At 38.8% G+C, this 15,294-nt stretch overlaps 1 protein-coding gene across 1 annotated transcript in view; it reads left to right on the top strand.

Moving 5' to 3' along the window:
- Positions 1 to 15,294, top strand: part of ZNF654 (zinc finger protein 654) — a 59,751-nt gene that overhangs the window by 24,356 nt on the left and 20,101 nt on the right. The window contains exons 3-4 of the mRNA XM_074972583.1: positions 2,676 to 2,757; positions 4,905 to 5,040. Of these exons, the coding sequence (XP_074828684.1) occupies positions 2,676 to 2,757; positions 4,905 to 5,040 (218 nt within the window). The remainder of the gene's footprint in view (positions 1 to 2,675; positions 2,758 to 4,904; positions 5,041 to 15,294) is intronic.

Below are 15,294 nucleotides of genomic sequence, written 5' to 3'. Positions count from 1 at the left end.
TCACTATAACGAACCCCTGACTATAACAAACAAATGGCATGGATCCCATTGGGTTTGTTACAGCAATGGTGTGCTGTATTGGCAAAGTTACTTTTGGAACCCCAAAGGCTAGAAATTTAACTTTCTTCAAATGAAATCTTAAAATCAGCCAAATTGATGATTCAGGTCCTCAGCCCTTTTGCTACAGTTCTCATACCAGTAACCTGATTTTGGAAGCCATTATTTTTTTCTTTTACTGTTTGTTTAGGAAGTTTTAACAGGTTTACAAATCCTTGCTATGTAAATATCAGAAAGAAAATAGTTATTACAATAGTAAGATTTGTTTTGAGAGACACTGTACAGTAATATAGTCATCGGATCTCTGTGTAACATGTTCTAGTGAGTATCATTACAATGTCCATAATGTGTTTCTAATGATTACACATTTAACAGACCAGGCATGTCTATTGACTGTTAATATTCCCCCCCCCCCCCCCCCCCCCAAAAAAAAATAGAATTATGCTTTTTTTTTTTGGCTGATGAATGTACTTTGTTGGAGCACTGAATAAATGGTAAACCAAATATGTTTGTCCTCTGTCTATTTTGCTGGGTACTTCATTGGTGTGTTAATTTTTCATGACAACCTCTGATATATCTTTGAACCATTCTGCTAGAGTTTTTTCAAGATTTCTAACACTGAGGGTGATTTTTAGTCCTGTTGCCTTATCAAATAGCAGAATTTTATTAGCAGTTAAGATGGTTAATTTCTGTACATTTATTTTTATCTTTAAGGTACTGGGAAAAAAAATTTAGTGACTCTTCTTTAGAACTAGATGTAGTGGACCCCTACAGAAATCCGCTCAAGTTACGTGGTAAGCTAAAATAGAGTAGAGTGGCAGAGCAGTGCTTAGCTGTACTCCAGCAGTTCTGTGTCAGGAGGGAAGTTAGTCTGCATCTTGCAGAGGTGGGAGCTTTGCCACGGGATACTTCACTGCTCTCCTTCTCTGCTCACATAGTGGCAAGTGGGTTACTTCTAGCTAGTGACTGACTTACTGCAGGATTTGTCAAGGATTGAGCTGTGAGTAGAGCACAGTATCTTATTACTCTGCAGTTTTCCTTACAAAAAGAAATTTTAAATCAATTTTTTTTGTGGGAAAGGGATTGAGTGAGGGGAAAGACATAGAAACTATACAAATATAGGGGAGGAGCAGTGAAAATAGGTCAGAATTAAGACCTACCAATTTTGTATTCATTTGTATGCCAGTTTGAATTTTGTTACACAGAAGCTAAATTGTCTCATTGGGTTGTAAAAACAAAACATTATTCTTGAAAACACCTTAAAAAGTTTTCCATAGACAATACAAAACAATTTATCAACTGTTTAGTCATTTTTCTGGTACAACAGTTTCAATCACACATGACCTTGACAATTAATAAGTATGTAGTGACAAGATAAAATAAGGAATGGAAAACTTGTGGGTGAGAGAGTAAATTACTTGTGACTTTGACATTTAATAGAAAGGAACATGTTAAGGGTTAAGTCTCTATCACCCAAAGTCCTGTGCAAAGTTATCAGGCTAACTGACAAGAGTTGTATGTTTCACAAGGACTTGAATTACACATCGTGGAAGTATATTCTAGTATTTGTGAAAATTCAAATTGCTAATTTTTCTTACACTCAAATACTCAGACTTGTAGAAATACAGCTTCAGAGGATTTCATGGAGTCTTAGCTGTGACTAGTGATAACTCAGGGCTAAATCTTTGTGCAGTGCAATTAAAATTAATCCCATCTAGCAGCTGCTGTTAATGAGATTCAAAAATCTGAAAATAAGAAATTTGTGAATCTTTTCCTGAGTGTTGTGGCTTTGAGTTTCAAATATAAATTATGCAATTGTATTGCCATGTTTTTGTTACAATGGCACATTATGTATTTGGAAGGGAGACAGTTTCACCTCATTCTATTCAATTTCCATCTCCACGTCACATGCCTAGAGTGAGCAGAAACCAAGTTAAAGGTGTTGTACACAGTTCTGCTTTAATTTATAGCATCACCTTGATATATAAAGGAAATCAAAAGCATTTTCTGTCCCCAAAGGGTTTTTTCTGTTTGTTTAGAAATATCAGATAGGTCCATTCCTTTGTTCTCTAGCAAAAAGAGTGGCCTGAGATCATAATCATACTGGGAATTTTCAGATCCAAAAGTTGAGGAAGTATCAACTCTTCAATCTATTTTCTTGCTTTCAGCAGCTGTTCGAGTTAACACTAGAAGTAAAAATCTCTAATTAATTTGGTTTCATTTACATGATGCCTGTGATTTTGACAATCGTATGAGTTACACAGTAGTTTGAGTTTTTAGGGGTGGGCCAGACCTGAGGTTTCTCATTTACAGCCAAAAGTATTAAGTGGTGCAGAACTGAGGATAGCTTTCATACATTATGGGTGGGATTTTCAGTGTTGAACATTTTTTGCCTAGCTCTTACTATTGGTATAAATTGGGTCAGAGTCAAACAAATGGTAAGTGCTTTGGAAAACACTACACTCTATATTTTAACTGCTGTGATATGTAATACTGTTTGTAATAGAGTTTTTGTAGTTTGCCTACGTACCAAATAATTTCAGGATCCCTAGCTCTGAAGACAGCTGAAATGATTTGCTTTGGTTTGGTTTTTGACTTGTCATTACTTGTGTTTGTAGGAGTTTTTTTGAATTGCTGCTGTTCTTTGGAAAAGATGAATTCTATGAAGATCCTTTAAAAGATATTCTAGGTTCAATCCAGGTAATAACAGTTGCTGCTTGCTTCTATGTTTGTAAAACACAATTTTTGGTTTTTGAAGATCAACCTGTTTGTAGAAAGTCATGCTTTCATGAGTGTTGGAGGATGCAAGCATTGGTAGAACACTTCAGTAGAGTGAAGAAAGATAGTCATTTTATTTACACTTCCCCTCTCTAATTTTATCAGAGGAAAAATCTTTTAGTTCGCTTGCCATTGGTACTACTGTTCATATCAAAAGCCTAAATAAATTAGAGCACAATCCTTGTTTTGTAATGATGACTGATTATTAATAAGGTTCTATTTTGTGAATTTCTTTAGGAAGAGACAGAAAAAAAAATCAAATACAGATACCATCACCAGACTAATTTCTGACAGCTTTCCTTTAAGTATCTGACCAGAGTTTAGTGTCATTCAAGTAATCAGGTGTTCCAGGTTATGATTTAAATCTACAGTTTCCTCATCCACAATTTTAGACAGTGGACTGAAAAAGCAAAACTGTTTTCTTTTATTGCTTAGGACTAGGCTGTGTTCACACTTAATTGGCTTATGTGTTTAGTATTATAGGATGCGAACATCTAGTAACTGCTTTATAATTGAACAGTAATGTTCTCATTAACCATCTGACATAAGTTACCTAGGCACATGCTGCAGGATTGGGTGGGGCCGGTTTAGACACTTAAAGAATGCAGCATGTCATGGTGTAGTCTGTTTTGCTTAAGTTTTGTGGGACTGTTTTTTGTTAATATTTAGGGCACCTAAAGGTGTGGTTGCTATGTCAGATTCAAGTTGAGACTAATCCTTGCCGTAAAGAATTTATAAAATAGAGAGGGGATGTATGAGGAAACTGATAAAATATGGGCCTTTTTTTCTTTACCCTTAAATTGTTTTTATTTTCGCTTTTTGGGTTTGTCCCTTTTTATTTGATTTACTTAAACCATTTGCCTATCAGTTGTCATTTTGCATTTTGACACACATTAGTTTGATTTTCTTTTAAATCAATAGTGCGTTAATGGTCAAAATGGTCTTTTTAATGAGGAAACTTGTACGATTTGTTTTTCAACCGAACACCTACATGCAAATTGTCTTGATGAAAATCATTTTCAGTTCCTTGACCATCAAACACAACTCACCCAAACATAATAGACAAACTTAGGAATGAATTGAAGAGCGTAGTAGCTAAAATAACCTAAAGCAGCAATGAATGTTAAAGCAGTGAATTGTAAATGCCTGGAAGCTGTTTTTCTAGCTTCCATGAAATATATGGATTGTCCCAAAGACACTTCAGTATGCAATAAAATGGAATGGTAGATAAATCCTATTGAATAGAATGATCTGAAAAGAAATTCAGCTACCATCTTACTTTCCTTTTAGTACCTTGTTTCTTTTCGCAGATGACTGATACCAGGTTGTGGTGTTAAGTTATTAATTGATGCTGGTGGCAAAGGCTACTTTATACCAGTAAATCACAAGGAAAGAATAACTTGGGCAGTATAAAAATTGTGGCTGCTGCTATCAGATACTATAAGTAAACGTTTGGAAGTAAGTAAACTTGGCTTGATATAAGAGTTATAGGGTTTTAAAACCCTATCTGCTTTAGGACATTCCAGAATCACCAGTTTGTTCCAGGATAACTTTTTTTTTTGTACTGTTTTAATCTTAATGGCAGAAGTGAATAAACTTACCAGAGTATAGACTGCATGACTGAACCAAACCTCACCTGTTGTAAATCAGGGCTGGTTTATGCAAGCTGAAGAGCTGCCCTACTATGTGTGCCACTTACATATCTCTTAATTGGAGTCTAGAAGACAGCTTCCCAAATGTTTGGGAAATGGCACAAACTTGTCAGACTTAGTTGACGGCATTGTTAGGATGTTTACCAGGGTTTGTGTATAACCTGGAGTTTACAGAAAAGCTAGATGGGTACTGTTTTAATATATAGCTTCAGTCAACATGTATGCTAAATCATAGTTTTAACTCAAAATAAGTATTTCTTAAAACTTGTTTACAATATTTTATAAAATGTATTTAACTTGTATGGTAACTTTCAAACCCTTCTCATGAAGTTGGACTTCTTTTAGCCATTAAATGACTAAACCAGGTCTGTCAGACCTCTTGACAGTTTTAAATCTAATGCACTTTTTTACTCCTAGGAATGCCAGAACCTCCTAAGCAGATACGGAAATGTGAACCTGGAATTAGTGACTCGAATTATCAGAGATGGAGGGCCTTGGGAAGATCCAGTATTACAAGCAGTTCTTAAAGCAAAGCCTGTATCTCAGGAGTTAGGTACTTGATTTAACGCACACACACATTTTAAAAAGAGTTTAGAACATGCATGTTTAAGTATTATTTTATAAAATACTTTTGCATATTGGGGCAATACTGACAGAGAAAGTGTGGTGTCAATGGTACTCAAGTTGTACTTTTGATATAATTTACTATACATGTTATACTTGGTGTCCTATATAATAGGTACTAATTTGAAAAACTTGTTCACTGTTAGCTCACCCTGTGGGGAATAATGAGCCAGTTACTCTGATGTATGTTGATGCGAGAGACCCTGAGGCTGTTTTTTTAATTGAAGTAATCACATATAATATTGTTAGAGCCAGGTATTTACCTGTCAACACAATAGTTTGGGAGGAGGGGCAAGCTCTTCATTAAATTTCTATCAAGACAAGACATCAAGGTAATTGAAGTATGCATAGCTTTATACAAGAAAATAAAACTGATTTTTGAGGTGATTAGTGAAAGGTTTGTACCACTAACCTTATGAACTATATTAAACAAATTATTTTAAATAAATGTCTTTGCTAACCTAGGGAATGTGGTCTACTAGCAGTGGTCTATGGCACCTTTTTACCTCTTCCTTACTAGTTCAAAAGTGGCTCAATTTGATATAGACTAAAGGATGTCACCATCTTTCACTAGTTTTCCAATTTTTACTTGTCACCATAGTTTCTTGAGACAAACTGGTTCACTCAATGGACAAGTGTGTACATTATAATTCTCACCTTTTATGGTAGCATTAATTAAGAGGGTAAAGACAGAAAGGCCATGGAAACTGAGTTGCCTCCCTCAAGCATAGATGGTTGTTCCAGAACAAAGTGGAGGGAATTTAGTAAGATAATGTGGGGAAGCTTTGACTGCTGTACCTTGTCTGTGGACAAAAGGACTTGGGTCTTCAGAGGTGTCAGTAGTGTACCTTTCATTATAGGTAAATTTGTCTGAAAGTGGAATAATGATGGGTGGGATGGAAATGTTGTTTGAGAGTTTTGTATCACGCTGCAAATTCCACCAGGATTTCTGCTTGTACTGATCTGATGGTAAAGGAAGTAATAGAAGCAATGGAAGGGATAGAAGTCCAAAAGGATCTGGGCTTTTTATAATATCAACAGGATGTTCTGAGAGTGCTCCAATACATAGCACGTTCACTTCAATTTTGGACACTTCAGGTGGCTTGGTCCAAATTCTTGACCTTCAAAATAAATAAATAAAATAAATGCAGTCCTTTCCCTAAGAGCTATCTATTTTCTGATTTGTCTGGCTAGTCATTATGTAGAAGCTTTTCCCCGGCATACTTTCCTGCTACCTGGTTCTTTGTCTCGCCCACAATAAAATTAGCTGTAGCCTTTAGCTGATCATTTTACCTAAGATGACTTCAGGCTGGATCTCCCTTCCTTCCTGTTGCTAAGTATTTTAGCTCATATTTTCTACTGGCTTTCTCTCACACATCTATCTCTGAGGTGGTAGCACTTCCTTATACTGTTTTCTATTTCCTTTCAGGCAAATATCTCCTTGTTTTTAAAAAAGAAAAAAAAAAAACATATTGCTACTTAAATTTGGCTGCCTCTAAAGCCCAAATCTTCTGGAAAGAGCTTTCAGTGAGCATAGGAGGATTTTTGAATCCTTAGTGTGAGCAATTCAGTACTACAAAAATAATACATTTAGGCTATATTTATCTTTCTAAACATTACCAAACTGCTCCCGCAGCGGGTACTTTTGGTCAGGGTGGTTTGATTTAAATCATGAGTTACATCAGGAAGCAGGAAACCTTGATTTAAATAATCAATTTTAACCAAGTTTTGTCTTTGTACTTCGTTATTTTCATTATTTGGTAATTTAAAACATGTTTGCAACTAAATATAGCCTTTACACTAAATGTGGTGTAACACTTTTTGTTAACCAGGAGGATACTTTATCTTTACACATTTAGTTAACAATTTAAATAGCTTACGTTACCTTTATTCAGATTCTTAATTTTTGCATTTTTCTTGTTACAAAATGGCAAACCATGCATTTTAGATTAACTTTTTTCTTGTGATTTTATATTAAGCTCTAGTTAGAATTCAAATTCAGTTTAAAAATGCACAAAAAGCACTGCAACATTTTTCTCAAATAAAGGTGTTAGATTCATTAAAAGTTTCAAAAAGTTGAACTAACATGATTTGCATTTAAAACTGACTTGACTAATCAAAGGCAGTATTATCTCTAGTTAATGAACTGGTTGTTTCTGGTCATCATGTCCTTCAAGATTTTAGAGCCCATAGATCTCACCAACACCTAGTTTTTTATTCATAAGGATTGGAAGAGGAAAACAAGCTTTCCTGCATTTTCTTCAACTCCCAGTTGGTTTCTTAATTTTGAATGAACTAGTCGTCAAACTGAACTAGTTGAATAAACTGAAATGAAGAAATGAGATTCTTCAAGTGCTTGCTCATGTTGATTAGGTGTGCACATGCCATGTGTGCAGTTGCTGGAGATTTTCCCCTTAATGGTCTCAGGTCGGGCCCTACCGCCCCTGGGAACCCCGCACTTATGCACTCTTATAAGGGGTGCCACCGGCCCCCCTCTGTTCCTTCTTACTGTCCATGACTGTTGCAGAAACAGCTTCTTGCTCTCGTATGATTTTCTGACCCTGGTGGTTTGGACCAGTTTCTGTTATGTATAGTTCTCTCTAGTTATCTTAGTTAAAACAGTAAGTGTTAAAGTATAGATAGTTGTCCTGGTCTTAAGGGACTTTGTCCCAAAGACTGGCATATCCCGGTCTCCACGTTTCAAGCCGTGCTCCATCTGCAGTAAAGCCATGCCTGTGAGCGACATGCATTCAGCTTGCCCAAAGTGCCTCAGGGAAGCTAACATCAAAGACAAGTGCAAGATCTTGAGGGGCTTCAGGCCAAGGAATTACAGCTTACCTGAGACATCAAGGCATCCAAATCTTTCCGTACCTCGACGATTGGCTGATCAAGGGCCATTCGCAAGCTTAAATCCAGTGCAACGTCAACTTAGTATGGACTACCTGTCAAGAGTTGGGCCTGTTAATAAACGAGAAACAGTCAACGCTAGTCCCTGTTCAGGTAATTTATAGGGGCAATGCTAGACTCAACAGAGCCAACCTACCAGAGGCCTGGTTCCAAACTGTGTCAAACCTAATCCCCTCATCAGGGCGCACCCACTCACAACCACTGGGGTGTGGCTCAGGTTGCTAGGTCACATGGCAGCGTGTACTTACATAGTACAGTATGTGTGGCTGCATCTCAGACACCTGCAGATGTGGCTGGCCTCAGTCTGTTTTCCAGGCAGGCACCATTTGGACATGATTCTCTCAATTCCGTCGGCCATCTTAGTGTTTTGGACTTGGTGGGTGGACCCATGGTCAGTGACGAACGTAGTGCCCTTTGCTGCCCTGTATCCTTCAGTGACCTTAGTTTCAGATGCTTCAGACCTTGGATAGGGAGCCCATCTCAGCAGTCTCGGAACCCAGGGCCTCTCCTCCCAGGAAGAACTTTCCTTGCATATAAATGTCAGGAAACTCAGATCCATACACTTAGCCCACTAGGTATTCTTTCCCCATCCGTCAGGTGGAGTAGGGCAGATCTTAATGGACAACACGGCCGCCATGTTTTACATCAAAAAACAAGGGCGAGATGGCTTTTCAACCCTGTGTTAGGAGGCCCTCTGGTTGTGGGACTTTTATGTGGATCATGCAGTCCACTTCAAGGCGGCGCATCTCCCAGGAGATCAGAATGTGCTAGTAGATTACCTCAGCAGGTCCTTCTCCTCTCATCACAAGTGGTTCCTTCACACACAGGTGGTCAGCACCATCTTCCAGAAGTGGCGGACTCCCCAGTTGGACCTGTTCGCCACCAGACAGAACAGAAAATATCAGTTCGGCTCAGCAAGGGCTCCTTCTCCAACACCACCTTGCTGTCCTGGGCTGTGGGGGGACTGCTGTATGCTTTTCCGCCAATACTCCTGGTTCACGAGGTTCTCTTAAAGATCAAGACTGACAAGGTAAAGGTTACCTTAATAGCCCTGGCATTGCCTCGTCAACATTGATTTGGCATGCTTCTGGACCCCTCGGTAGCGGCTTCACTGGGGCTCCCACCACCCCCGGACTTGATCTTGCAGAACCAAGGCCAGTTACCCCATCTGAACCTCTCCTCCCTACATGGCATGGCTGCTGTGTGGCTGAACCCAGAAGAGCAAGTCTGCTTGGAGCAGGTCCAGCAGATCTTGCTAAGCAGCAGGAAACTCTTCCCATGTGACTGACTTGGCAGAATGGAAGCATTTCACTTGTTGGGCCTCATAATGGAAATTCTCTCTGTGCCGGTTGTCCCTACAGTCCATTCTGGGCTATCACCTGAAGCATCAAGGTCTGGTTCTATCGTTGATCAAGGTTCATTTGGCAGCCATCTCAGCCTTCCATCCTCTGGTCCACAGTAGATCAGTCTTCTCCCACGAGATGATGGTGTGGTTCCTGAAAGGTGTAGAGAGGCTCTACCTGCAGGTTTGCGAGCTGATTCCACCATGGGACTTAAACCTGGTGCTGTCAAGGCTCATCGGGATCCCCCTTTGAGCTGTTGGCATCTTGTTCTCTACTGTTCCTCTTGTGGAAGGTTGTCTCCCTTGTAGCAATTACCTTGGCCAGGAGGGTCTCCAAGTTCAGAGCCTTGACCTCAGAACCCCCTTATACCGTGTCTGAGAAAGTTCAGCTACTTCCCCTCCCAGCCTTCCTACCAAAGGTGGTATCGCAGTTTCACAACAGCCAGGACATTTTTCTCCCTGTCTTTTCCGAAGGCTCATGGAACCAATATGGAATGCTGGCTGCATACCATACCATTTGACGGGCCCTCCCCTTCTACACTGAAAGGACTAACCCTTCCACAAGTCAACATAACACTCTTTGTAGCAGTAACAGACAGGATGAAAAGTCTCCCAGTGTCATCCCAGAGAATCTCATCCTGTATAACCACCTGCATCCAGGCTAGCTAGGAGCAGGCGAAGGTTCCACCTCCGGCCATCCTGACAGCTCATTCTATGAGAGCTCAGGCTTCGTCAGCAGCATTCCTCATGTAAGTACCAATCCAGGACATTTGCAGGGCCGCAACATGGTTGTCAGTTCATACCTTCGTGTCCCACTATGCCATCACCCAGCAGGCCCGGGACTGTGCCAGTTTCGAAAGGGCAGTGTTGCAATCAGCACGTCCGTGAATGGAGTTCACCTCCAGTGGTACTGCTTGTGAGTCACCTAACATGGAATGGGCATGAGCAAGCACATGAAGAAAAACTTTTACCAAACTTTCATAACTATTCTTCGAGATGTGTTGCTCATGTCCATTCCATGACCCACACTCCTCCTCCTCTCTCGGAGTTACCGGCAAGAAGGAACTGAGAGGGCACGGGGCTGGTGGTGCACATTATACCAGCACATAAGTGTGAGGGCCGGCCCTACGGATACCACTAAGAGAAATATAACCGGCAACTGTGCACATGGCGTCCATTCAATGCTTGATGTGTGTGCACATGGACAACACATCTTGAACAACAGTTACGAAAGGTTGATAACCTTTTTTTACTTCTGTCAGAAGTTTAGTACTTCAGTAGACTGGTTCCAGGAGTTTACCTCGTGACTTCCCCAATTCAGTGGTTTGACTTTCTTCAAAACTTGGCAACAAAGTTTGTGAGTTAATGGGAATAAATCTCCTCTTCTTGAATTACAGAGGGACTAGGCAGGGATGTCCATTGTCTCCTTCACTTTTTGCACTAGCTGTGGAGCCTTTTCGTACAGAGAATAACAGACAATGGATCCATCACAGGAATCAAAGTTGCAGGAACACATCAGAAAATAGCAGTATATGCAAGTGATGTAATATTTTTATCTAAACCAAATATTTCCCTAAAAGTAGTTTAGAAAGAAATTCGGGACTTTGGGAAACTGTCTGGATTTCAAGAAAATAAAGCTATAAATCTGCCAGACTCTGAAAAGCTCCTCCTCCAGAAAACATTTGGTTACAAATGGGCAACATATTCTATAAGAGACCTGGGAATTCAAGTCTCAAAACAACCTAGAAGAGCTCGATGATTTAAATGTCAAACACTATCCCAGCACTCCAGATCTCTGTTCATTTGCTGAAAAAGTATGCAGTTCCTTGGTTGTGAAGAATAGCAACAGTGAGAATGAATATTCTGCCAAGGATATCTTTATTTCAAAATCTTTCTGTAATTATCCTAGACAAAGCCCTAGCAGGAATGCAGAGGATGTTGTTAGAATTTATATGGAATCAGAAAGGACCAAGAATGAGAGCAGATACTTTGTATGGTCCCATTAAACAGGATGGCCTGGCTATTCAGAATATTCTATGGTACTATCAAGCTAGCCAGCTCAAAGCAGTAGTGGATTGGGGGTGCTCTAGCCCAGCCAAACACTGGGTCTGTATTGAACAAGAAAATTGCGGCAGTGTAAACATTGCTGGGCGATTATGGATTAATAAAAAATCAAATCTGCCAGAAATTTACACACATCTCTTAGCAAAGGCTACTCTGTATGGGTTTTGCATAGAACTAGAGATAAGATCAGTTCTTTTTCCTCATCAGTGACACCCATTGCAAATAAACCAGATCTTAACTCAAATTGCAAACCAGGGATTTTCAAAGATTGGGTGAGTCTTGGAATAAACATGGTTGGCCAGCTATTCAGTAAATTTTTCTATCTTATTTAGAGATTAAGGATAACTTTAACTAGTCTGCTCTTCCCTGGTACCAGTACTTTCAAGTCAGACACAGTTAATCAGCTTTCCAGAAAAAACTTTTATACAGTAAGCTAACTTTAATGGAAGCGAAGACATCTAGTCAATTTGAAAACAGAAAATTGTAACTAATTTATATCAATCTGTGCAGACAGATTTCCTAACCAAAAAATGTCCCTCTATGCTTTGAAAATGATGTGGCTAGACAAATCAAGCCAAAGGAATGGGGTTTGATCTGGAAAAGAGGACCAGCAACCTCAGTCTGCAGCACAATAAAAGAAAATGTATTTAAGATACTGTTTCAGTGCTACTTCACACCAGCCAAGTTAAAAAATATAAATAGACTGAACGAACTGGAATAAATTGTGGTGAAAATGGAGTTTTTATGCATATGATGGACATGTCCAGTCACTTGAGAGTATTGGGATACAATTGGTAACTATCTGTCACAACTTGTTGGATATTTATTACCAAATGATCCTTTGATAATGCTCCTGGGGCTTCCTAGTGGAAATGGTCTCACACAAGAACAAGAAGAATTAATCTCTCATCTGCTCGTAGCTGCTCAGCTCTGGGTAGCCTCTCATGGAATGGTTCAAAAAATGGGAGGTTATGGAAAAATTCACACGATTTATATACTCAGTAAAATAGGCAGAGGACAGATAAATACTTAGATATTTGGTTACCCTTTTGTCAGTACTCAAATTGCATGCATGTGGCCAAAAAAACCCAGCACACCAATCCAGTTTTTTGGATCTTAACATTTGATAGACATACCTGGTCCTGGTCTGTTAAGTGTGTGTAAAGATTTCACTCAATTTAATATCACTAGAAATGTCATAGATATTGTAATGATACTTACTTTGTAATATGGTAATACCCTGTTAAATAGATCTGATGGCTATATTCCTATATGTCTCTTGAAACAAAAGTGAAGTCTTTGTTTTGTTCTGATATTTACTTGGCAAGGATTTGTAAACTGGTTAAAACTTCCTAAATACATAGTTTAAAAAAAAACTTACTGCTTATTTTATTCTTTGTATTTCGTTTAAATGATAATAGATCATATAAGTTTAAATCTTTCTATACGCTGTCATTACTTTAAGTAGGTTTATTTTTAAAAAGCACCTGTATTTAAATAAATAAAAATCAATTTAAATTTAAAAAGCCCTGTTTTTTAAAATCATGGATTTTTATGCATTTTGCCTTTGGTTAACCCATGACGGCTGTCTGTCATCCATCTGTCTATGGACTTAGGTTTTATCATTAAGTATTACATCTATGAAAATCACTTGGACAGTATGTACTGTGTGAATAAATCCTATTATGCTGTGTTGGGTCCCCCAATTTGTAGACAGAGGAGTAGGCTAGGACAAGCAATGGTTGCTTGCTCTCATGCATTTCAGCAGTATTTCCAAATGGCCATGCAGAAGGGCAATCTTTAGAAAAAGATCTAGGCTTTACTATTGGGGGGGGGGGGGGAAAGTGCTTTCCTGGATACAGAGATACATAGACCTTTTTGGCAGACCATTGAGTCTCCAAAGCAGCCTGCCATGAATTGCAGGAGGAGTTAAAATTAAAAGGGGCAGAGACTCTGACATAAAAGCTTTCTGCTACCAACCTTTATAATCAGAACATCCAATAAATTCAAGCAAGATTCTGCATAGTCCTTGTCTGGACAAGAATAGATGCTTTATTTTATTTTTGTCTTACCGTTCTTAAATTAACACCTGTTAAAATACTGCGCCTGTAATTAGGATTTATCTGTTGCTTTGGGGCTTGGATCAGCAACATGTATATTCTTGCCTGGGAAGGTAGGGCCCTCTATGCTAGAGAGGAGAGGAAAGGAAAACAGGTGGGGTTAATCAGCCAAAAAGCACCTAAAAGTCTGAGAAGTGAATGGCTGTGGTCAGTCCCCATGTAGGTGACAGTCAGTAGTCAAGGGTTCCTGCTGTGAAATTGAACTCTCTCACCTTTGGATGTTGGGGCATGGTGACCCAGGGCTGTATCATCTGAAAAAGGGAACTCTATAAATTCGCTGAAATAGTACTGCAGACTTTCCATTCGTTACTCAGAGAAAATGGATGATGTACCAAATCGTTATGCTCAGTCTTTTTGACATGAGCAGAGGTAGGAGTTAAATATGAAATCTCATAGCTTGTCAGGGACTTTTTTTTTTTGCATGTAAAATAGGTGGTTGAGGGTTGGGTTACCTTTAATACAGATTTAGCATTACACAAGTAGTGTTTTTAATTTAATTGGAAATATCAGTGATTTTGATTCTAGTGGTAGTGTGCAGTAACTACTGTAGTTCATGCTTGAATTCTGCCTTCCATTTAAATCCTTCCCACTCCTTTTTCACTTGCTCATAACTTTCTCATACAGGTACCTTTGATTTTTTTTTTAAAGTTGAGGTAGAATTAGTCTATTTGCATTATATAAGATTGTCATACAACTGTGTACACTTAAGTAATTTACTTCACTATTATGATAAACCCTATTATTTCTCTGTTTTGATAGCACCTAAGAATACCTCTAAAAATCAGCCTCATTGTCCAAGACATGTAACAAACACAGTCTCCGCCCCAGAGTACTCGCAATGTACACAACAGACAGGATGTAACATATGCTCCTCAAACTAGAAGCATCACACTGCAATTTTGTAGTCTGGAATGAGTCTTAAACTGTTCAAGTTTAAAGAGAATATGTTAATGTAAGCTTTGATCTAAAATCTGCTATGTTACACGTGTGCTTTAGTTTTTCCTATTTTTATTAACACGCTTAAGTTTTTTCCATTTCAAATTGAAGAAATTAAATGTAAAATCTAGCATGAGAACAATCTTCAGATTGAAAATTGAGTACTCAGGGGGCCAGATTTTTGAAGATAATTAGGTGCTTTTGAAAGTCTACAAAGTGCCTTTTTGCATTTTTAGGCTCCTAAATGTCTTTAGAAATATGTTCTAAGGTTTCTACTGCAACTGTAACTTGGTTGTGTTGCACGTAAGTAGTATTCTAGTGTCCTTGTTGAAAGTAAACCATAACATACTCTTTGTTGTTTAGTGCACCTTTAAGGCTGAGATTAACTTAATCCTAATTATAAGGACAGCTTGGGTTGATGCAATGAAGTAATGAAATAAACTGTATATCTAAACATTTGTCTTTTTGTAAATGATATGTGAGGGAATTGTGGCTTGTGGAGATATTAATGAGAACTATATATTGACTAAAGTCTGAGGTTATCCTATAATTTCAAATAGAAATGCATTTTGACAGTAGAGCTGGGGTGATCTAAATCAGGGGTTCTCAACTTTTTTCTTTCCGAGGCCCCCAAAACATGCTATAAAAACTCCACGGCCCACCTGTGCCACAGTAACTGGTTTTCTGCATATAAAAGCCAGGGCCAGCGATAGGGGATAGCAGGAAGGGCAGTTGCCCAGGGCCCCATGCCATAGGGAGCACCATGAAGTTAAGTTGCTCAGGCTTCTGCTTCAGCCACAGATGGCGGGGCTCA

The sequence above is a fragment of the Natator depressus genome, chromosome 1 (genome assembly GCF_965152275.1).
Source record: "Natator depressus isolate rNatDep1 chromosome 1, rNatDep2.hap1, whole genome shotgun sequence".
NCBI classification, from domain to species: Eukaryota; Metazoa; Chordata; order Testudines; family Cheloniidae; genus Natator; species Natator depressus.
Note: the sequence above shows the minus strand (reverse complement) of the source record. Positions and strands in the feature narration are given on the sequence as shown.